The sequence below is a fragment of the Dama dama genome, chromosome 19 (assembly GCF_033118175.1).
Source record: "Dama dama isolate Ldn47 chromosome 19, ASM3311817v1, whole genome shotgun sequence".
In the NCBI taxonomy this organism is placed as follows: domain Eukaryota; kingdom Metazoa; phylum Chordata; class Mammalia; order Artiodactyla; family Cervidae; genus Dama; species Dama dama.
The window spans coordinates 31,933,797-31,959,284 of NC_083699.1; the positions used below are offsets into that span (position 1 = coordinate 31,933,797).

Here is a 25,488-nt window from a genome sequence, read left to right on the forward strand (position 1 = left end):
TTAGTTGTGGCATGAGAACTCTTAGTTGCAGCATGTGGGATCTACTTCCCTAATCAGGGATCGAGCCTGGGCCCTCTGCATTGGGAGTGCAGTCTTAGCCACTGGACCACCAGGAAAGTCCCCCCAAATAATTTCTTAGTTAAGAAATTTTCCCAATTACAGGGACGAAATCAAAGGAACAAGTCAACCATTACGGAAGCAGGGTCAGACACTGTGTAGTATTGTCAGATTCTCTGGAAAAAGCACAGACCATACTGTAACCCTGTGAACAAGTCACGACCAACCATTCAACTGCAATCCAGACGGCGGCTGTGTGTGTTCGTGCATGCACTCACACTACACACACATTTGTAGGGTGTGGCTGGGGAATAAAAGAAGTATTCAATGAAAATGTCTTTTTGTAATTCCATTCTTCATGAATTTAGGTAATGAATAAATTATAGCAATATCTGGTAACTTGTACACAGCAATATTCAACAAATATTTCCTTATTACCTGAAATTTCAATGTTTATTATGCAATAAAGTTACCCAGACATGTTAAAAAACAAAGTATAATACCCCATTGCAAAGAAAAGAAATCCTAAACACTTTTCCTAAATAATTTGATAAAGGGTATCTCTGAGAGGTAAATTTCTTTTCCATATTAAAGGTTTCTAAACTTTTAAAATGTCAATGAATATTTTCATTAAAAGCAAAGCAGTCATATTAGATGCATTTTTTTCAAACACTTCATAGAAATAGGTTGTTTCTAATGGAAAATGCAAGTGATGAGTCAACAAAACAACTTTGCAGGCAGTTTGAAAATGGCAGGTACAAACCTTGAATCGTATCCCCAGTGCATAGCATAGATTTTAGCTAGGTGACCCCTCAGCGTACGTCTCGTTCGCATCTGTATTCGACCCACGGAATCCATATTTGACGTGATCTTTAGGAAGTGATGAGAATGTTATTCTTTAGCTTAGACACAGCTCAAAAAATAAAGCAGAAACAATTAATTGGCAATAAAGTAGACATAAAATAAATGGACAGTTACTGAAGATATTTTAATATAAATAATTCCTATGATGCTCAAGAAAAAGTATGATTTATTTGCACACCTTCCAATAAGAACATCTTCTATAGACTAATAAGTAAAAAGACAGACATACCTTCCAACCTTAGTAAAAAAACAGCCACAAATAAAAAGTTAATAGATAATCAAATAGTAAAATATTTATAATTTTAATTATTTAAAGAAAGCCAATTTTTTATTTAGATAGCACATAAAATATCCTTAATAAAAATGAGCAATTTTAATTAATGAAACTTTCCTAATAGTTTATATAAAGAAAAAACTTAATCAGGGCATATCAAAAAGAAGCAGAAGCTACCTAAAAAGAAACATATATTATACGAATCTACATATTTTTATAGTATTTACTTTTTCACGGACTTTCATTTTCACAAGTATGTTTTAAAAGGCTCTTGAATAGCATCTGACAAATTACAAAGCCTTTTTAATAGAGATCTCATTTTGCTTTCAATTAAATACTAATAAATAGAATCTGTCATTTGCATCATTGTCAAGCTATTTCATGCAAATTAGTAAAAGAAACTGGGGAAGAAAACTTTACCTGAACAAGTGTTGCATCATTACATGCCTTCCTAGCATCCTGAAATAAAGATGATTATACATTTAGACATGGAAATCCCTAGATATGATTTAAAATAAGGTTTACATTGGAAATGTAGATTTGAAATATGCTCCTTAGTGTAGTACCCAATCTTTATTTTTAAAAGGTTTATTGAGAAAATTCACATAATATAAAAATAACCACTTTAATCATTTTAATGTGTGCAGCTGGATTGGTTAGCATATTGACAATATTGGGCAACCATCACCACGACCTAAATACAGAACATTTCCATCATGCCCGAAAAAAGAAACCCTATACCTTCCAATTCCCTCTTCCCCCACCGCCAGGTGATCACTAATTTACTCTCTAATGGATTTGCCCATTCAAGACATCGCACACAAATGGAATCATACAATATACGACTTTCATGTGTTTGGCTTCCTTCATTTAAATGTAATGTTCTGAAGGTTCATTCATGTCGTACCACATGTCAGTATTTCATTCCTTTCTATGGCTAAGTAATATTTCATTGTATGAATATATTACATTTTGTTTATCCATTAATTTACTGGATGGACATTTATGCTGTTTCTACTTTGTGGTTTTATGATTAATGATGCTGTGATTATTCATATACAGGTTTTTGTGTGTAATGTTTTCAATTCTCCTGGGCATACAACTAAAAGTAGACTTGGTGGGTGATATGGCAATTATGTTTACATCTCATCTGTTTATTTTTGGTTTTATTTCTATTGCCTTAGGAGACTGACCTAAGAAAACATTGCTATGATTTATGTCAGAGAACATTTTGCCCATGCTCTCTTGCAGGAGTATTATGGTATCATGTATTATATTTAAGTCAGAGAAAATGACTTTAAAATAAAGACTGTTACAAGAGACAAAGAAAGACACTACATAATGATCAGGGGATCAATCCAAGAAGAAGATACAATAATTGTAAATATAAATGCAACCAACATAGGAAAACTTCAACAAATAAGCCAAATATGCTAACAGTCATAAAAGGAAAAGCTGACAGTAACACAATAATCATTGGGAACTTTAACGCCTCAATTACAGCAATGGACAGGTCATCCAGACAGAGAATCAATAAGGAAAAAGAGGCCTTAAATGACACATTAGATCAAATGGACTGAACTGATGTTTATGGAGCATTTACATTCCCACCAACAGTGTAGAAGGGTTCCCTTTTCTCCATAACTTCTATAGCATTTGTTGTCTTTGATGATGGCCATTCTGACTGTTATGAGATAATACCTCACTGTAGTTGTGATTTGCATTTCTCTAATAATTAGCAATGTTGACCATCTTATCACGTGCCTTTTAGCCATCTCTCTGTCTTCTTTGGAGAAATCTCTATTTATATCTTTCCCCATTTGCACGGGTTGTTTATTTCTTTGATATTGAGCTACAAGAGCACTTTATATAATTTGGAGATTAATCCCATGTTGATTGCTTCATACGTAAATATTTTCTCCCATGCAGTGGGTTGTCTTTGGTTTTGTTTATGGCTTCTTTTGCTGTACACAACTTTTAAATTTAATTAGGTCCCACTTGTTAGAGAATGTTCTAATTTCATTCTTTTCCATGGAGCTGTTCAAGTCTTCCCAGCACCACTTATTGAAGAGACTGTCATTTCTCCACTGTATATTCTTGCCTCATTTGTTGTACAATAATTTTTAGAGAAATGCAAATCAAAACTAAAATGAGATACCACCTCACACGAGTTAAGAAAGACCATCATCCAAAAGTCCACAATCAATGAATGCTGACGTGGGTGTGGAGAAAAGGGAACCCTCCTACACTGTTGGTGAGACTATAAACTGGTAAAGCCACCAGAGAAAACAGTATGGAGGTTCCTTAAAAAACTAAAAATAGAACTAGCAAATAATCCAGCATTCCACTCCTGGACACATATCCAGAGAAAATTGTAATTCAAAAAGATACATGCACGGACTTCCCTGATGGTTCAGCGGTTAAGAATTCACCCACTGCTGCAAGGGACATGGGTTCAGTCCCTTCTCTGGGAAGATTCTACATGCCAAGAGGTAACTAAGGCCGTGTGCCACAATGACTGAGCCTGAGTGCAGCAACTACTGAAGCTTGTGCACCCTATTGAGGGAGCTCATCCTTCAGTTCAGTTCAGTCACTCAGTCATGTCCGACTCTCTGCCACCCCACGGACTGTGGCACAGTAGGCTTCCCAGTTCATCGTCAGCTCCCAGAGCTTATTCAAACTCATGGCCATCGAGTCAGTGATGTCATCCAACTGTCTCATCCTCTGTCGTCCCCTTCTCTTCCTGCCTTCAATCTTTCCCAGCATCAGGGTCTTTTCAAATGAGTCAGTCAGTTCTTCACATCAGGTGGTCAAAGTATTGGAGTTTCAGCTTCAGCATCAGTTCTTCCAAAGAATATTCAGGACTGATTTCCTTTACAATTGACGGGTTTAATCTCCTTGCAGTCCAAGGGACTCTCAAGAGTCTTCTCCAACACCACGGTTCAAAAGCATCAATTCTTCAGTGCTCAGCTTTATAGTTCAACTCACACATCCATACACGACTACTGGAAAACCATAGCTTTGACTAGACAGACCTTTGTTGGCAAAGTAATGTCTCTGCTTTTTAACATGCTGTCTAGGTTGGTCATAGCTTTCCTTCCAAGGAGCAAGAGTCTTGTAATTTCATGGCTGCAGACACCATCTGCAGTGATTTTGGAGCCCCCCAAAATAAAGTCTCTCATTGTTTCCATTGTTTAGCCATCCATTTGCCATGAAGTGATGGGACCAGATGCCATGATCTTAGTTTTCTGAATGTTGAATTTTAAGCCAACTTTTTCTCTCTCCTCTTTTACTTTCATCAAGAGGCTCTTTATGCCTCTTTCTGCCATAAGGCTGGTGTCATCTGCATAGCTGAGGTTATTGATATTTCTCCCAGCAATCTTGCTTCTAGCATATGCTTCATCCAGCCCAGCATTTCACATGACGTACTCTGCATATAAGTTAAATAAGCAGGGTGACAATATACAGCCCTGACATACTCCTTTCCCAATTTGGAACCAGTCTGTTGTTCCATGTCCAGTTCTACATACAAATTTTTCAGGAGGCAGGTCAGGTGGTCTGGTATTCCCATCTCTTGAAGAACTTTCCACAGTTTGTTGTGATCTACAGAGTCAAAGGCTTTGGCATAGTCAATAAAGCAGAAATAGATGTTTTTCTGGAACTCTCTTGCTTCTTTGATGATCCAACAGATGTCGGTAATTTGATCTCTGGTTCTTCTGCCTTTTCTAAATCCAGCTTGAACATCTGGAAGTTCACTGTTCATGTACCGTTGAAGCCTAGCTTGGAGAATTTTGAGCATTACTAGCATGTGAGATGAGTGCAGTTGTATGGTAGTTTGAACATTCTTTGGCACTGCCTTTCTTTGGGATTGGAATGAAAACTCAGCAGTGGCCACAGGACTGGAAAAGGTCAGATTTCATTCAAATCCCAAAGCTCATCTTTAGGTACTTGATAAGTAGTCTGGGGCCCTTGAGGAGGAAAAGGTCCAAGGCCCTTGAGAAGGAGAAAGGGGTCTGAGGTTCTCAAGGAGGAGAAAAGGACTTTTTTTCTACATTGCTTTGTATTAGTCAATATAACAGTGTTATCTTGCTTAAGGATTTGTTTCTCCTTAACAAGAACCTTCTAACTAATCTTGTTAAGATGTATATTGTATGAGTGGGTCTGGTAAGATCTTTCTATTGTTAGTTCTAATCCTGTTATCTTATACTGTGGGAGTGGGTCCGGTAAAACCCTTTATTGTAACAAGGTATAAAGCTCCCTTGCAAAGACTAAGCGAAACAGCGCACTCTGTCCCCTTTCTGATGTCTATGTCAGAAGTTTTCCCTGTCCCCTTTTATACTTTAATAAAACTCTGCTACACAAAAGTTCTTGAGTGATCAAGCCTGGTCCCTGGTCCTGAAGTTAAATCTTCTTCGGAGATCACGAATCCGACATCGTTCACCATAAGCTATCAATATGCTCCACAACAAGAGAAGCCACCACAATGAGAAGCCCATGCACTGCAACTAGAGAGTAGCCCCTACTCGCCACAACTAGAGAAAAAGCCTGCACATAGCAACAAAGACCCAGTGCAGCCAAAAGTAAATACATAAAAAATTTTAAAAAAGATACAGGCATGTCAATGTTCACTGCAGCACGATTTACAATAGCCAACACATGGAGGCAACCTAGATGTCCATCAATAGATAAATGGATAAAGAAGGGATGGTACATATATATACAGTGGAGTATTATTCATCCATAACAAACACTGACATAAGGCCATTTGCAATAACAACAATGGACCTAGAGATTAGAGATTATCATACTAAGTGAAGTAAATCAGACAGAGAAAGAAATATATTGTATGATATCACTGATATGTGGAATCTAAAAAGATGATTACAGGGAATCCCCTGGTAGTCCAGTGGTTAGGACTCTGACTACCCACTGCAGGGGACATGGGTTCAATCCCTGGTCAGGGAATTAAGATCCTGCATGCCACACAGCTTGGCCAAAAAAAAAAAAAAGATTACAGATGAACCTATTTACTAAACAGAAAAAGATTCACAGACTTAAAAAAAAAAAAAAGTATGCTTCCCAATCAAGAAAGATGACAGGAGAGGGATAAATTAAGAGTTTGGGATTAATACATACACACTACTATATATAAAATAGATCTTCAACAAGGACCTACTGCATAGCACCCGAATCTCTACTCATTATTCTGTAATAACCTATAGGGGAAAAGAATTTTAAAATGATTGGATATGTTAGGTAGGAAGTTAGGCATGAGCAATGAGGGGTGAAAAGGATGCAAGCTAATCTTTAAACCCCATCCCAGACATGCCCAGGGGAGCTCACAGATATCCTACAAAAATAACCACAGAGACTTTTCCAAGTTCTCAAAGGAGCCTCAGGCACACAGTGAATATAAACTAACCACAGGGGCTTACTCAAGTGACCTTAGGCAGCTAGGAAGCCATTAAGGATTGATTAATGTTCCATACATACATACATCTGGTAACAACAGACTGAATTATGGGAAGACATGCACAACAGAGTCTGTTGCTATATAGCCTGCAACTGTCAATCAGACTTGAGTATGTCCATTTGCATTCCCTTTCCTGACTGGTGGTGGTTAAAGCCCTATTTTGCATTGGGCAGAACCAAAAGGAAGAGAAAAGTGAAGTCGCGCAGTCGTGTCCGACTCTTAGCGACCCCATGGACTACAGCCTACCAGGCTCCAATATCCACGGGATTTTCCAGGCAAGATGGGAAGTATAAAAAAGGGAAACCTTATGACTTCTCTGGGGTCAGCCTGCTCCCATGTCTAGGGAGTATCTGTTTAATAAAAGTTCTGTCTGCTTGAGCTGTAACTGAGGTGTAACTTGCCTGTTGTTTTAAACCATTTAGTCTACCATTTAAATTTTTGTTGCAATGAGATAAGAACAGAGGGAGAGAAATAAACCAACCTGACAGAAAGATAATCAGTTTGCTGTATACCTGAAATTAACCTGGACACTGTAAATCAACTATACCCCAATAATAAAATTAAAACTAAAAAGAGACACACCACTTGACTCAGCAATTCCATTTCTGAGTATTTATCCAAAAAAAACCCCTGAAAACACTATTTTAAAAAGATACATGTACCCCAATGTTCATAGCAGCATTATTTATAATTGCCAAGATATGAAAACAATCTAAATGCCCGACAACAGATGATGCATAAAGAAAATATACACACACACATATACACATATAATGGAATACTACTCAGTCATAAAAAAGAATGAAATTTTGCCATTTGCAATGGATGGATGCAAGCCCAATATGGATGGACTTGGATGGTATCATGCTAAGTGAAATAAGTCAGAGAAACAGTGTAGGATATCACTTTTATGTGTAATCTAAGGAATAAAACAAACTAGTGAATAAAACAAAAAGGAAGACTTACAAATATAGAGAACAAATTAGCAGTAACTAGTGGGGAGAAGAGGTGGCAAGAATACACAGAAGAACTGTACAAAAAAGATCTTCACGACCCATATGATCATGATGGTGTGATGACTCACCTAGAGCCAGACATTCTGGAATGCAAAGTCAAGTGGGCCTTAGCAAGCATCACTATGAACAAAGCTAGTGGAGGTTATGGAATTCCAGCTGAGCTATTTCAAATCCTAAAAGATGATGCTGTGAAAGTGCTGCACTCAATATGCCAGCAAATTTGGAAAACTCAGCAATGGCGACCAGACTGGAAAAGGTCAGTTTTCATTCCAATCCCAAAGAAAGTCAATGCCAAAGGATGCTAAAACTACCGCACAATTGTACTCATTTCACATGCTGGCAAAGTAATGCTCAAAATTCTCCAAGCCAGGCTTCAACAGTATGTGAACTGTGAATTTCCAGATGTTCAAGCTGAATTTAGAAAAGGCAGAGGAACCAGAGGTCAAATTGCCAACATCCGCTGGATCATCGAAAAAGCAAGAGAGTTCCAGAAAAACATCTATTTCTGCTTTATTGACAACACCAAAGCTTTTGTATGGATCACAACAAACTGTGGAAAATTCTTCAAGAGATGGGAATACCAGACCACCTGACCTGCCTCTTGAGAAATCTATACACAGGTCAGGAAGCAACATTTAGAACTGGACATGAACAAGAGACTGGTTCCAAATAGGAAAAGGAGTACATCAAGGCTGTATATTGTCACCCTGCTTATTTAACTTATATGCAGAGTACGTCATGAGAAACGCTGGGCTGGAGGAAGCAAAAGCTGGAATCAAGATTGCTGGGAGAAATATCAATAACCTCAGGTATGCAGATGACACCACCCTTATGGCAGAAAGTGAAGAAGAAAGAAAGAGCCTTGTGATGAAAGTGAAAGAGGAGAGTGAAAAGTTGGCTTAAAGCTCAACATTCAGAAAACTAAGATCATGGCATCCAGTCCCATCACTTCATGGCAAAAAGATGGGGAAACAGTGGAAACATCAGCACACTTTATTTTTGGGCTCCAAAATCACTGCATATGGTGTCTGCAGCCATGAAATTAAAAGACGCTTACTCCTTAGATGGGAAGTTATGACCAACCTAGACAGCATGTTAAAAAGCAGAGACATTACTATTTGCCAACAAATGTCCGTCTAGTCAAGGCTGTGGTTTTTCCAGTAGTCATGTGTGGATGTGAGAGTTGGACTATAAAGAAAGCTGAGCACCAAAGAACTGATGCTTTTGAACTGTGGTGTTGGAGAAGACTTTTGAGAGTCCCTTGGACTGCAAGGAGATTAAACCAGTCAATTGTAAAGGAAATCAGTCCTGAATATTCTTTAGAAGGACTGATGCTGAAGCTGAAACTTCAATACTTTGGCCACCTGATGTGAAGAACTGACTCATTTGAAAAGACCCTGATGCTGGGAAAGATTGAGGGCAGAAGGAGAAGGGGACAACAGAGGATGAGATGGTTGGATGGCATCACCGACTCAATGGACATGAGTTTGGGTGGACTCCGGGAGTTGGTGATGGACAGGGAGATCTGACGTGCTGCGGTTCACGGGGTCGCAAAGAGTCGGACACAGCTGAGCGACTGAACTGAACTGAGTGGGGAGAAGAAAGAATAGAGGGACAAGATACGTGCAGGAAATTAAGAGGTGTAAACTACTATGTATAAAATAAATAAGTTACAAGGATGTACTGTACAACACAAGGAATAGAACCAATATTTTATAATAATTATAAATAGAATATAACCTTTAAAAGTTATGAATCACTATACTATACATCTGAAACAAAATACTATACAACTACACCTCAATTAAAAAATTTAATTAAAAAATATAACACTTCTTTAAAATATTTTGTAAGTATACTATATACAAATGCTATTAGAAATAAAATACTTTAGCTCTAACATGATAAGAAGATATGACATGTCAGGAAAATAACTTTTTATATAATGTCACATCTATATTTTTATATTAAAAGCAAATTCTCTACAGGTTATCAGGTATTTATGCTTAAGTATTACAGGGTAGCCTTTCAAAGAGACCTTAAATTTTTACACAAACTGAAAAGAATTATTAAAAGGAAGAAAATGAAACAAAAATCAATGTAACAAAGTAAGTAAAAGCAAGCAAAGGACATGTTTAATAACCAATATAATGTTTTAATGGAGAGGGAAATGGCAACCCACTCCAGTATTCTTGCCTGGAAAATTCCATGGATGAAGGAGCCTGGTAGGCTACAGTCCATGGGGTCACAAAGAGTCGGACACGACTGAGCGACATCACTTTCTTTCTATAGCTCCTTTTGGAGATGGAATGGCAGCCCACTCCCGTGTACTTGCCTGGAGAATCCCATGGATGGAGGGGCCTGGTAGGCTGCAGTCTATGGGGTTGCAAAGATTTGGACACGACTAAGTAACTAACACACACACACACAAAATGTTTTAAATCAAGTTTATCAGTTAATAATAAATTTAGAAGATTCATATACATGGGAAAGAGAAAGTGAAAGTCACTCAGTGTGTCCAACTCTTTGCAACCCCATGGATAGTCCCTGGAATTCTCCAGGCCAGAATTCTGGAGTGGGTAGCCTTTCCCTTCTCCAGGGGATCTTCCCAACCCTGGGATCGAACCCAGGTCTCCCACATTGCAGGTGGATTCTTTATCAGCTAAGCCACAGGGAAGCCTAAGAATACAGGAGTGGGTAGTCTATCCCTTCTCCAGCAGATCTTCCCCACCCAGGAACAGAACCGGGGTCTCCTGCATTGCAGGCAGATTCTTTACCAGCTTTCTTTATCAGGGAAGCCCCATATACATGGGAAGCACAATTCATTTTTTCCGACTAGATTTGTTTCAAACATTTTCCCCTAAAGGTTAGGGTAGTATTATCTTCAACTCTGTTTTTCCCCACTGTGCTTTGCAGGCACTATTTGTTGAATTAATGTCCCCAAAGGACAACCTGTTCCATTCATTCAGGGGGAAAATGCCAGCCATCACCTGCAACAAAGGCTAAATGGGTATATGATCTTTTTGGTGGCCTTTGACCTATTTATAAACACTTAGAATATTTCTATATGAGGGTGTTCATAAGTAGTTACACACACATATGATTTCATTCTCTCATTCTCAGTCTAACTGTGGGTTTAGAAACCTGATTTGGCAGGGAATAATTTAGCCCACTCTCCTACAATGAAAGAGCTTCCAGAAATGACAGTGATGGCCTGAGCCATGTCCAAAAATGGTGCAGTTGAAGACTAAAGTCTATAAAAAGAGCTCTCTGATTTTAAGCTTTATGAAAATGAACTGTCATTGTTTAGGTTATTTTTCTTAATTCAGTCATTCAATAAAAAAATGTCTGTTGTACACACTACTCTAGGCACCATGGAAACAGCAGCAGACCCAAAATCCCTGCCCTCACAGAGCTAACCTTAATATTAACAACACAATTAAAACACTGTATGTGAACATTATTGAACTTAGTCTAATAAAGTTATATTCACTATAAAACTGAATATAAGGGAATCATTCCCAATTAACAGATGAATTTCTTACTGTCCACCTTAAGAAATGCAAGCTCTGATATTAACATCTTTGCGCAAAGTAAGAGAAAACTGGTGCTTCTCACTCCAAATCAAACAAGCAGAAATTACAAAAGAAAATCTATGTTTTTTCTATTTTTTTCAATTTAAAATGAATCATGGTTAATCAATGATACTCAAATATAAAACGCAAAAATGTTTAATGAATCATATTGTACCAAATAGCACACATTTCTATTATGTCATGTGTTTATACCTTAGTTAAATATACAGTTAAGTTATATTTCTGGAATTAAGAGAGAAAAAAAGAAGGAAGAAAGGATTTTTAATTATAGCATGACATGATTAAACTGAAAAGTATGTGGTATTTTACATATATGTGGTTACTTGAAATCACGTAAGATGATCCAGTGAGCTATATGCTCATGACATTCTACTTGGATGCTGGTGAGATATAAAGATGATTAAGACACAGAATTTTCCAGTCAGACACAGGTAGTGGAGGCAAACATGCACAAGGAACTATAATACAAAGCAAGCTGCAATCAACCCTAAAACACAAATCTAAAAAGCTGTACAAAGAACTGCCACTTACTGGCACTGGTCTAAGTTCTTTACGTGTCATTTTGTTTCATTCTTCTCCATAAACCTATATGGCAGGCTTTAGTATTCATTCTTTACAGCAAAGATGCTGAGCATCAAAAAATCTGTAAATGTGTCCTGACCACAAAATAATTAAAAGACAGAATCCATGCACTTTTCCATCAGGCCATGCTGCCTTCCAGCAAAAGAAAAAGAATTACAAGTGGAGGACTTTGAGGCGGCTTTTTAGAGGAAGAGTAGGATTCAATGAACAGAAGTACCAGGAGCAAAATCAGAGCAGAGGAAGTGTAATTCCAGGCAAAGTAAAAGATTTGGAAAAAAGCAAGAAAGTAGAAAAGAGCAGCACATGCTCAGGGAATGACAACAAATTCATGTGGCTATAGCACAGGCTACAAAGCCAGATGTTAGACCCGGCTGGGTCTACAGTGGTCCTATGGCAGGATCACTGCCATATAGAGACCCTAGAGTGGGTCTATAGGCAGGTCCATAGTGGTACCCATGGCACCAGTTCTGGAACCAAAATACACCTGGTTTGAGTCCTGGATCTACCACTTCAAAGTTACGTTACCTTCACAAGTTACTTAATCTCACTGAGGCTCAGTTTCCTCAACTACGAAATGAAGAAGGACCATCTAACTCACAGGGTCGCTATGAGAACTAAATGAAATTCACATGTGACCAAATAACTGGCCAAGCACTTCAGACAAGAACATCACAAGAAATGAAAACTGCACGCTGACATCCATGATGAATCTAGATTCAAAAATCCTCAACAAAATATTAGCAAACCAAATTCAATAATTCATCAAAAGGATCATATACCATGATCACATGGGATTTATTCAAGGGATATAGATACAGTTCAACACTCACAAATCAATGTGATATAACCACATTAACAAAATGAAGGATAAATATCATACAGTTATCTCAACACATGCAGAAAAAGCCTTTGACAAAATTCAATATCCACTTATGGTTAAAAGAAAAAACCTCTCAACAAAGTGGACATAGATGCAATGTACCTCAACATGATAAATATGACATATATAACACCAAACATATATAACATCATACTGAATGGTGAAAAGCTTAAAGCTTTTCCTCTAAGATCAGGAGCAAGACACAGATGCCCACTCTTGCCACTTTGATTCAGCATAGTACTGCAAGTTCAAATAGAAATAAAACAAAGGGCATTAAAACGTGATAGGAAGAAGTAAAACTATCACTATTTGCAAATAACATGATATTACATACAGAAAACACTAAAGACTCAATCAAAAACTGAGAACTAATAAAGGAATTTGGTAAAGTTGCATATATATAGAAATATGTAAACATACAACTATACAGAAATATACAAAATAAGTATATAGAAATCTGCTGCATTTCTATACACTAATAATGAGCTATCAGAAAGAGAAATTAAGAAAACAATCCCATTTACAATTACATCAAACAGGATAAATCACCTAGAAATAAATTTATCCAAGAAGGTAAAAGACCCGTGGGCTTCCCAGAGGGTGCAATGGTAAAGAATCTGGCTGCCAATGCAGGAGGTGCAGGAGATGCAAGAGATGCAGGTTCGATCCCTGGGTCGGGAAGATCCCCTGGAGTAGGAAATGGCAACCCACTCCAGTATTCTTGCCTGGGAAATCCCATAGACAGAGGAGCCTGGCAGGCTACAGTTCATGGGGTCACAAAGAGTCAGACACGACTGAGCACATAAAAGACCTGTACACTGAAAACTAAGACACTGATGAGAGAAACTGAAGACGACACAGATAAATGAAAAGATATTCTGTACTCAATGGACTGGAAGAATATTGTTAAAATGTCCATACTACCCAAAGCAATCTAGATTCAATGCAATCCCTATCAAAATCCCAATACCATTTTTCAAAGAAACAGAACAAATAATCCTAAGATTTGTATAAAACCAGAAAAGACCCCAAACAGTCAATGCAGTCTTGAGAAAGAACAAAGATGGAGGTATCACATGCCTTGATTTCCAAGCATTAACATATTACAAATCTATAGTAATCAAAATAATATACTGAAACAAAACGGACACACAGATGAATGGAACAGAATAGGGAGCACAGAAACACACCCACACAGACACGATCAATTCATTTACAACTAAGGAGCCAAGAATATACAGTGGGGAAAAGACAGTTTCTTCAAAAAGTGCTGTCGGGAAAACTGGACAGCTACATGCAAAAGAATTAAGCTGGACCACTATCTTACACCTTTTTTCCAAAAAAGACATATAGCTGGGTCAACAGATACGTGAAAACTTGCTCAAATCACTGATCATCAGGGCAATGAAAATAAAAACCACAATGAGATAGTATCTCACATCTGTAAGAATGGCTATCATCAAAAAGAGGACAAGGACTTCCCTTGTGGTCCAGAGGTTAAGACTTTGTGCTTCCAATGCAGGGAGCACAGGTTCTATCTCTGACTGGGGAACTAAGAGACCACATGCTGCATAGTACAGCCAAAATATAAAAACTAAAAAAATAAAACGAAAAACATAAAAACTCAAAAAAAGTTTTTAAAAGAGAGACAGAATAACAAGTATCAATGAGGATGGGGAGAAAAAGGAAACTTGAGCGCTGTTAGTGGGAATGTAAATTGGTGTAGCCACTATGGAAAACAGTATATTAGTATATAGGTTCCTCAGAAAATTTAAAAAAGAACCACCATATTATCTAGCAGTTCCACTTCAAGGTATTTATCTAAAGAAAACAAAAACCTTAATTCAAAAGACATACTCACCCCCATGTTCCCTGCAGGATTATTTATAATAATCAGGATATGGAAACACCCATGTATCTGCTGACAGATGAAAGGACACACACACACATACATGAACACAGTGGAATGTCACTCAGCCATAAAAAAGAATATCTTGCCACTTGTGCTGACAACTTGGATGGACTCTGAGGGCATTACACTAAAAGAGAAATATGTCAGACAGAGAGAGACAAATACCATACAATCTAACATGCGCAGTCAAACAAACAAACAAAAAACACTCAAGCTTATAGATACAGAGAACAGAATTTTTTAAAATGAGATGGCCACATGACCAATGTGCTTGGCCAATCAGTCATTCCTGCTCAGGATCTGGAACAAGTGAGATAAAGAGATGCTGGAGAATCCATTCTGGTGGTGGCAGCAACATCTAACTAAGAGATTAGCTATGAAGCCTTCTCTGATCATCCCAGGCAAAATAAATCCCCCTTTGACAGCTTTGTTTAGACACCTAAGGTATCCACTCAGAGTTCTCATTCACATCTAAATCATTAACTTCCTGAATTCCTGGGAATAAGACTGGTTGCTCCTTGGAAGGAAAGTCATGACCAGCCTAGACAGCATATTAAAAAGCAGAAATATTACTTTGCCAACAAAGGTCCATCTCATCAAGGCTATGGTTTTTCCAGCAGTGATGTATGGATGTGAGAGATGGACTATAAAGAAAGCTGAGCACCAAAGAATTGATGCTTTTGAACTGTGGTGTTGGAGAAGACTCTTGTGAGTCCCTTGGACTACAAGGAGATCCAACCAGTCCATCTTAAAGGAGATCAGTCCTGAGTGTTCATTGGAAGGACTGATGCTGAAGCTGAAACTCCAATACTTTGGCCACCTGATGCAAAGAACTGACGCATTGGAAAAGACCCTGATGCTGGGAAAGACTGAAGGCGGGAGGAGAAGGGGATGACAGAGGATGAGATGGTCGCAGGGCATCACCGACTCAATGGACATGAGCTTGGGTAAACTACGGGAGTTGGTGATGGACAGGGAGGCCTGGCGTACTGCGCTCCACAGGGTCACAGAGACAGATACTATTGAGCAACTGAACTGAACTGAACCGAAGACTGGTTATAGTTTTAATCCACTCATATCAACATTTTTCTGCTGACTGTTCTTTACCCACCCCTTGTTTTTCCTACTCCCTTCCTCTCCTTCCTGTAACACCTCTGCATAGATACTATAATTGTTCCTTTTTTTTATTTTTAATCTTCACTTTTAAATTAGATAAGTGGGACTTCCCTGGTGGTCCAGTGGCTAAGACTCTGAGCTCCCAGTGCAGGAGGCCCAGGTTCGACCCCTGGTCAGGGAGCTAGATCCCACATGCTACAACTAAGACCCAGAGCAGCCAAATAAATAAATAAATAAAAATTAAAAAAAAAAAATTAGATAAGTAATTCCGAAATTACTGCTGCAAAAGATTCATATCTCTTATATTGGAGGATCACAGGAGTGTTCCAAGTTACTAATAACTTGGATTCTCCCTGCTTCATAATGAGGTTCTTCATTTATAAGTTGTTTAACCCTTACTTTTCCCTGTGAAAAGAAGTAGGTAGCACCACACTACACACAATTTAGTCTCTCCTCTACCCTGCTCACCGAGGAGCTTCCTAAAAGATGGCATATCTATACCCCTTCATTTTTATCTCTGCCTTCCTTGCTATTTCTCAGTCCAGAGAAGCATGTTTCCATTGTTCCAAAAGAAAGGAATGATGTTGTCCCTGTGGGAATATAAGATTTACAGCCTCAGAATTCTCCTTTTAGAGCTGTCCACACCCTGATATTTGATGACTTCCCCCCCATTCTATTAGGGTCTGAAGTTTTAAGTGTTTTTAAATTTTGTTAAAGATGAAGTTGTATTTGTTCCTCATGCTCTTCACTGTTTTGAGTTGATTTCCAAGAGTAAAGAAGACGGACACGTCTTTATTATGCCACTGGACTTCCCAAGTGGCGCAAGTGATAAAGAACTCACCAGACAATGCAGGAGACAAAAGAGACACAGGTTTGATCCCTGGGTTGGAAAGATCCTCTGGAGAAGGAAACGGCAACCCATCCAGTATTCTTGCCTGGAGAATCCCATGGATAGAGGAGCCTGAAGGGCTACAGCCCATGGGGTCACAAAGAGTTGGACACAACTAAAGTGACTTAGAAGCAGCATTATGCCACTAATTATTTTTAATGTTTTTCTGCAATCTAATGTTTTAGAGATTAATTTTCTAGTATATTACAATACAATATCTTCCTCATTGTACTGCTGTTGTTCAGTCTGTCCGACTCCTTGAGACCCCATGGACTGCAGCACGCCAGGCTTCCCTGTCCTTTGCCATGTTCTAGAGCTTGCTCAAGCTCATGTCCATTGAGCTGATGATGCCATCCAATCATCTCATCTTCTGTCATCCCCTTCTCCTTCTGCCTTCAGTCTTTCCCAGCATCAGGGTCTTTTCTAATGAGTTAGCTCTTCGCATCAGGTGGCCAAAGTATTGGAGTTTCAGCTTCAGCATCAGTCCTTCCAATGAATATTCAGGGTTGATTTCCTTTAGGATGGACTGGTTTGATCTCCTTAGAGTCCAAAGGACTCTCAAGAGTCTTCTCCAACACCACAGTTCAAAAGTATCAATTCTGCGATTCCAGGCGTGTGAGTGAGTAGAAGAGGATATGATGTCAGCAGGGATTACATGTACAATATTAACTTCTTAGGGACAGAGAGGTCATTGGTCCACATAGGTATTTGTTAGAAACGACTTTTGGAGTGTTCTTTAGAGGCATGATAAAAACAAATCGACCATTTCTCATTTCAAAAATTATTTAGTATATGTAAACTATTATTCAAATTTTGTTCATCACTAGTAGTTCATGAAAGTGTTAATAAAATTTCAAAATGAAGAAGTTTGCTCTTACCTGGATCTGATTTCGAAGCTGCTCAGCTTCCTGCCTCAGCTGTTCCAGCTCACTCATCCTTGAATTTCCTCACGGCAGAAACTAACAAATGAAAGCCCTGTACAAAAGAGAAAGAGAAAGACTGACTCACTTCTCCATTTACATATTGATCTACTTTTTAAATACTGACATATAATTGGTCCTTCTGAATCTCAAATGCAATCATTATTACTAGAACTTAAAATGGCTTAGTAAATACAGATCTAGATTATTTACTAAAGGATTTTATGGAGGGATGGGATGAGAGGATGGAAGAGACAGCTTGAGTGGTAGTATTCAAGACTAAATTATAGACAGTACTAGAACTGAGTCCAGTGAGAAATACTTTACAACAGTTCCAAAGGTACCAAGAGACATTCGGACCTAGATGCCTAAAAGGCACCTCAACTTACTTCAAAAGCAAACCCCACACCATCCTGAAGTCTTTCTCATCTCTGTAAATGGCAATTCTGTCCTTTCAATTGTTTAAGCCAAAAACCTGGGAGTCATCTTTAACTTCTCTGTTCTGTTTCTTTTATATCCTACCTCTAATCCCTCAGCAAATCATGTCAGGCATTCCTTCAAAAAACATCCAGGATTTGACCAACTCTGATTACCCCTACTCTGACTACCTTGGTGGAAGTCACCACTATCATTCCCCGGGTCTCCTTCCTATTGCCCTTGCCCTCTCTTCAGTCTATTCCAAACATAGCAACCAGTGATCCTTTCAAAGTGCTCGGGCCTGGTGCACTGGGAAGACCCAGAGAAATCGGGTGGAGAGGGAGGTGGGGGGGGGGGGATCGGGATGGGGAATACGTGTAAATCTATTGCTGATTCATGTCAATGTATGACAAAACCCACTGAAAAAATAAAAAAAAAAAAAAGAAAATACAAGTCACTCTTCTGCTTGAAATTCTACAATAGCTTTTCACTCCACTCAATGTAAAGTCTGTTTATCTTGACCTACAAAGCTTTATGCTTCCCTGGTGGCTCAGCAGTAGAGAATCTGCCTGCAATGCAGGGGATGCAAGCTCAATCCCTGGGTCAGAAAGATTCCCTGGAGAAGGAAATGGCAACCTGCTCCAGTGTCTTTGCTTGGGAAATCCAACGGACAGAGCAGCCTGGTGGGAGACAGTCCATGGGGTCACAAAGAGTTGGACACAACTTAGCGACTAAACAACAACATCAATGCAGAGCCTTACACAATCTGTCATACATCCTTCTAACATCATATCTCTGCTCCCTCTTCCCCCTCTCTCTCTGGTCCAGACACTCAAAAGTCTTCTTAATATTAGAAAGCTTTCTGAGTGAACACACTAAGCAGGCTCCAGCTTCAGTCTCGGCACTTGCTCTTACCTCTGCCTGGAAGCCTCTTGCCCCTGATATTTTCATTCCTTGCACCTTTGTCTCAATTCAAATGTTCCTTCTCAAAACAACCTTCACTGATAGCACATATGCACCCAACTGGACCCCCTTAGCCCTTGTGTACATCTAAGATGTACAACGTGCTGATTTGATATTTTTATATTTGCAATATGATCACCACCAAAGCATTCACACCTCTCTCGCATCACATAATTATCATTTCTATTTTATGGAGAGAATATTTAAGATCTAGTCTCTCAGCAGCTTTAAAGTACATGACAGAGCATGGCTGACTGCAATCGCTATGAACTTTCTCATCTTCGAGTTTCAAGTTGCACTTTCCTTCTCACTCAGGCTAGATTCCAGGTCCAGCACTTCATGGACAACTCTGCCAGCACCCTAGTTTCCCCTGCCCTTCTACTAGGTCCCATTCAACAGACAAAAATCACACCTTCGACAAACCCAACACCCTACTTTCTTTCAGCCAGCGCTCAAACTACCAAACACTGACTGTAAAGTCAAATGGTGGAGGGCACATCCCGTAGTTCTACTGCAAGTTCATATGAGCCGGCTACTCCATGCAGCTTTTTACCCATCGCGTCTGCTCAGTATCAATGATTCTCATAATAGAAGGAAAGAAGGAGCTTCTTTAATAGAAGCTTAACAGAAGAAGGAGTTTCCTTCCTTAACAGAAGGAGCTTCCATAATAAAAGGCCCTCCTCATGATAGAGGAGCTTAGTTTTCTGTCCTCTGGGTCAATTCTTCCCCCTGAGATTTAAATCCTATCTATCCCTATCTTTTTAGTAACCTTACACTTCTGATTATCCCTTTTCACCTAGTTCATGAACCTCTTACTTTCCTCAATTGTTTTTGTCTTTTTATTTAGACAAATTTCAAACACAGAAAGAGGTAGAGAAATTTGTATAATGGACATCCATAATGACCACCATGAAGGTTTACAAATTGTTAATATTGTTACTGTATTTGTTCCAACTTTTGTTCCTTTTGCTGAAGCATTTTAAAGTCAAGCACAGACACCAATGGATAAGGAAAATATGCTGCATGTATATATAACGGAATATTACTCAGCCAAAAAAAAGAATAATGCCATTTCCAGCAACATGGATGGACCCAGAGATGATCATACTAAGTGAAGTAAGTCAGACAGAGAAAGACAAATACCATAAGATATTACTTATATATGGAATCTAAAATATGACACAAATGAACTTATCTATTAATACAAAACAAAAATAGACTTTCAGACAAGGAGAACAGACTTGTGGCTGCCAAAAGGGAGAAGGGTGGGTAGGATGGATTGGGAGTTAGGGATTAGCAGACACAAACTATATATGGATAAACAACAAGGTCCTACTATAATCGCATAGGGAACTATATTCAATACCCCATGATAAACTATAATGGGAAAGAATATGAAAAACAACATACACATTTGTGTATAACTGAATCACTGTGCTACACAGCAGAAAGTAACACATTATAAATCAAATATAAATAAATTTTTATACTTCCATAAATTTTTTACAAAACAGACATCAAGCTACTTTAAAATATTTCAGTCCACATTTCCAAAAATATCAAGACATTTTCCTACTAAACCATAATACTATTAACAAACCTCCCATATTAACAACTATCTAGTAGCTAATACCCAGTTCATTTTCAAATTTCCCCCATTATCACATATGTCTTTGATATCAGAGTTGTTCAAATCAAGATCCAATTAAGGACTCTATAATACATTTAGTTATATCTCTTAAATCTCTCCATCTAGAAGAATCCATCTCCTGCTTTCTTTTTTCTCTTTGATAATAGAATTATTAGAGAGACCTATCCTGTAGAACATCTCACATTCTGTTTACTTCTTCATGGTATCGCTTCTCTATCCTCTGTAATATCTATGAATTGGAAGGAAGTTAGATCTACAGGTTAGATGATATTCAAGCTCAATGTATTTGGCAAGAATACTCTTAGGTGAGACTAGACTTCATATTACAATACATTGGAATGAACTTTATGTTGCTATTAGTGAAGCTACGATTGAGCAGTGTATTCAGGTATTGAAAGCTAGTGTGTCTAATGTAAAGTTACACACCCTCATTTCATTCAACAAACAACCTGTGGGAAGCATTTCACTTTCAACTGCATCCTTTCCATTAGGGGTTACACACTCAAGTCTCTCCCTTTAAGAAAAAAAAGAAAAAACTCCCTGATTCTATGTTTCACCACCACTTACAGACCTTTATCTATATTTAAGGAACTTTCAAACAGACTTGTCTTTACCTGACTCTATGTCCTCATACGGAATTCTGAATTCTCAAGTCTCATGTCCAATGACTTCAGCTAAGTTTAAGCATAATAGAAAACTTCATATTCTACTTAATAGAAAACTTAAACTTCAGCTAAGTTTAAGCATAAGTTTAAGGCATAACAGAAAATAAAGGGGAAATTGCAAGGCAATGGACTTTCTGAGAAAATCTCCAAACAGCAAAATCAGAACCCTTGTGATACGTGTGCCCAGTGAAGGGTAGCAAAATATGCCACCCCATAATATGCCTCTTGGGCAGGAGGATTAAAACAAGAGCCGAAGTTACCCCCTTTGAAATGGAAAGCAACATCTACGAAGGGAATCTCCAGTTTTAAGGGTACTTCTTGGTGCCATAAGTGAGGGATGACTCCAAATGACAAAAGTCTTATCACTGGAGAAGGCAAAGTCTTAAATCTGTATATCAAACCTTACCCTTGCTTTTCCTAGGAACCTCTCAAGACTGGTTTCCACGCCTAACCTCCCAAACTTCCTTCTGTCTTTGGCTGAAGATGGTATTTAAGCTGGTGGCTTGGGTACCTCAGGGAGTTACTCATTTTTTCCTGGGTATCTCACATTATACTTTTATGTTTTCCTCTTGTTCATCTTTTATTACAGGACCTCTCAGCCAAGAGCTCAGAAGGGTAGAGTGAAAATTACTTTTCTTCTGCTAAAGGACAACCACAAACTTTTTCATCTCTGAAAAATATCACAGCAGCCTTCCCTGCCTTTCAAGGCTGTTGCTAAAAGCAAGAACTAACTTTTCGCTCTTTAATGAAAACTTATAGTGTTACCTGAAAACCGGATTCACCTCCTGGTGGGTGTTGCACCAAAAGACACAACCACCTTAAAAACTGGAAGGAAGGATTTACTACTTACAGCAGGTAAGGAGAGCGCAGGGGATCTTCCCCAAAGCAGTTATCTCCCCAGCAGCAAAACTAAGGCAGTTTTAAGCTAAGGGTTCATGCAGATTCATGAAGGGGCCTGGCTGGTCTAGAGAGACTAAACTTTAGTTGACTAAAGTCACAAGTTTCAGAAAAGGTCAACATCATCATCCCTTAGGTTCCAGTTGATCTCGAGCCCTTCGGGCTAATCTTCACCAATGAAACAAAACGGGGAGTCCTTACAACTGATATATTATCTTGCTATTGCTACTTCTCCTGCCTGACATTCTTTCGTTCCCGTGGTTTAGTCACTAAGTGTCTGACTCTTGTGACCCCTCCAGGCTTCTCTGTCCATGGAACGCTCCAGGCAAAAATACCAGAGTGGGCTGCCATTTTCCTTCTCCATTTGTTCCCTCAGATCATCAATTACTGGGACCTGTTCAAGAGCAAGCACTGTTGCCAGGTTTAGAGCACAAAATGGCTTAGATCAAAGTGGATTCTCTTCTGTTAAGAAAGTCATGCCTGAGTCTGTTTCTCGGAGAGCCCCAACCTAATCCATTTTTATTAGTTCTGTCACTAAAGAGGGAGAATAATTTGATTAAACAGACTTTCTGTTGATGTTTTCTTCTCACCTGACAACTGTTGTATTCCTGAGAATACACCTCCCCCGACAAAAAAACTACATGCAGAATAGACTAGTGGATTATAAACTACTTCCAGACAAGTCCAGGGGCTGATTAGAGTAAAAAGAGGCAAAAGGATACCCCCAGATGAAACCTAATATGGTCAGTTCAGTTCAGTTGCTCAGTCATGTCTGACTCTTTGCAACCCCATGAACTGCAGTACTCCAGGCCTCCCTGTCCATCACCAACTCCCAGAATCCACCCAAACCCATGTCCATCGAGTCGATGATGCCATCCAACCATCTCATCCTCTGTCGTTCCCTTCTCCTCCTGCCCTCAATCCTTCCCAGCATCAGGATCTTTTCAAATGAGTCAGCTCTTCGCATCAGGTGGCCAAAGTACTGGAGTTTCAGCTTCAACATCAGTCCTTTCAGTGAACACCCAGGATTGATTTCCTTTATGATGGACTGGTTGGATCTCCTTATAGTCCAAGGGACTCTCAAGAGTCTTCTCCAACACCACAGTTCAAAAGCATCAATTCTTCAGCACTCAGCTTTCTTTATAGTCCAACTCTCACATCCATATATGACCACTGGAAAAACCATAGCCTTGACTAGACGGACCTTTGTTGACAAAGTAATGTCTCTGCTTTTTCATATGCTGTCTAGGTTGGTCATAACTCTCCTTCCAAGTAGTAAGCGCCTTTTAATTTCATGGCTGCAATCACCATCTGCAGTGATTTTGGAGCCAAGAAAAACAAAGTCAGCCACTGTTTCCACCGTTTCCCCATCTATCTGCCATGAAGTGATGGGACCGGATGCCATGATCTTAGTTTTCTGCATGTTGAGCTTTAAGCCAACTTTTTCACTCTCCTCTTTCATGTTTATTGAGAGGCTCTTTAGTTCTTCTTCACTTTCTGCCATAAGGGTGGTGTCATCTGCATATGGTAAATCCTAATAAATTATGCTTTGAAGGAGGAGGATCTCAAGAAGTGGCCAATCTGGTTACTGGAAATGGTTCTGTGGATATATGGCTACAAAAATTGTGAATTCTTGAGGACAATATTGTTGCATGAGGTATAGTTTATTAAGTAGCTCCCTCAAACTATACACCTAATAGCATGCTCAAAATCAGAGAAGCAAAGTCTCTACGGGCATTTATTTTGATTGGCAGAAAACAAAGTCATCAGACTACTTGCCCTCCTGCAGTCCTTTGCACCCACAATTATTAATAAAGTACAGAAATAAGGGAAGTGGCAAAACATTTTATAAAGCACTGTGAATCCCATGTGGGGAAAAGGAAAATATGGAAAATAACAACAGGAGATGGAAAACCAGTCAGATAGTCACCCACTAATGAAAAAGTCTTCACTGGGTGTAGCCAGGCAGACTAAGAGCAGAGAATTCCAGAAAAACATCTGCTTTTGCTTCACTGACTATGCTAAAGACTTTGACTGTGGATCACAACAAACTGTGGAAAATTCTTCAAGAGATGGGAACACCAGACCTGCCTCCTGAGAAATCTATATGCAGGTCAGGAAACAACAGTTTGAACTGGACATGGAACAACAGACTGGTTCCAAATTGGGAAAGGAGGACATCAAGGCTGTATATTGTCACCCTGCTTATTTAACTTATATGCAGAGTACATCATGCAAAATGCTGGGCTGGATGAAACACAAGCTGGAATCAAGATTGCAGGAGAAATGTAAAAAACCTCAGATATGCAGATGACACCACCCTTATGGCAGAAAGTGAAGAGGAACTAAATAGCCTCATGATGAAGGTGAAAGAGGAGAGTGAAACAGCTTAAAACTCAACATTCAAAAAACAAAGATCATGGCATCCAGTCCCATCACTTCATGGCAAATAAATGGGGAAACAATGGAAACAGAGACAGACCTTATTTTCTTGGACTCCAAAATCATGGCAGATGGTGACTGCAACCATGAAATTTAAAGATGCTTGCTCCTTGGAAGAAAAGCTATGACCAACCTAGACAGCATATTAAAAAAGCAGAGACATTACTTTGCCGAAAAAGGCCCATCTAGTCAAAACTAGTGGAAAGTTTTTCCACTAGTCATGTATGGATGTGAAGTTGGACCATTAAGGCGGCTGAGTACTGAAGAATTGATGCTTTTGAACTGTGGTGTTGGAGAAGAATCTTGAGTCCCTTGGACTGCAAGGAGATCCGACCAATCCATCCTAAAGGAAATTAGTCCTGAATATTCATTGGAAGGACTGATGTTGAAGCTGAAGCTCAAATACTTTGGCCACCTGATGTAAAGAGCCAACTCATTAGAAAAGACCCTGATGCTGGGAAAGACTGAAGGCAGGAAGGAGACAACAGAGGATGAGATGGTTGGATTGTATTACCGACTCCATGGACATAAGTTTGAGCAAACTCCGGGAGATGGGGAAGGACAGGGAAGCCTTGGGTACTGCAGTCCATGGGGTTTTGAAGAGTTGGACAGACTGAGTGACTAAATAACAACAACAAATAAATAAGGAAAAGCCTTATCTAAAGTATTTAAAATAATTTAAATCTAAAGTATTTAAACAACCTGAGAAGAGAGTAAACCAAAAATATTCTTTCATAAGACTTTCCCTGAGTTACTGACCAATAAAGGAAGTGATTATACACTGAAATTAAAGTATACCATCTCCACTGGTTATATGTGTAACAGAAAATTGAGTAGAGCTTCTCCTAAGGACTCAGACCTGGCAACTAGCCCC

General features: G+C 38.9%; 1 protein-coding gene across 1 annotated transcript in view; it reads right to left on the reverse strand.

The window, feature by feature from the left end:
- Nucleotides 1-25,488, reverse strand: part of GNB4 (G protein subunit beta 4) — a 67,952-nt gene that overhangs the window by 17,877 nt on the left and 24,587 nt on the right. Inside the window, exons 2-4 of the mRNA XM_061166628.1 lie at nt 17,538-17,634; nt 1,616-1,654; nt 821-927 (exon numbers count right to left, since the gene is read on the reverse strand). Coding sequence (XP_061022611.1) covers nt 821-927; nt 1,616-1,654; nt 17,538-17,594 — 203 coding nt within the window. The 5' untranslated portion in view covers nt 17,595-17,634. The remainder of the gene's footprint in view (nt 1-820; nt 928-1,615; nt 1,655-17,537; nt 17,635-25,488) is intronic.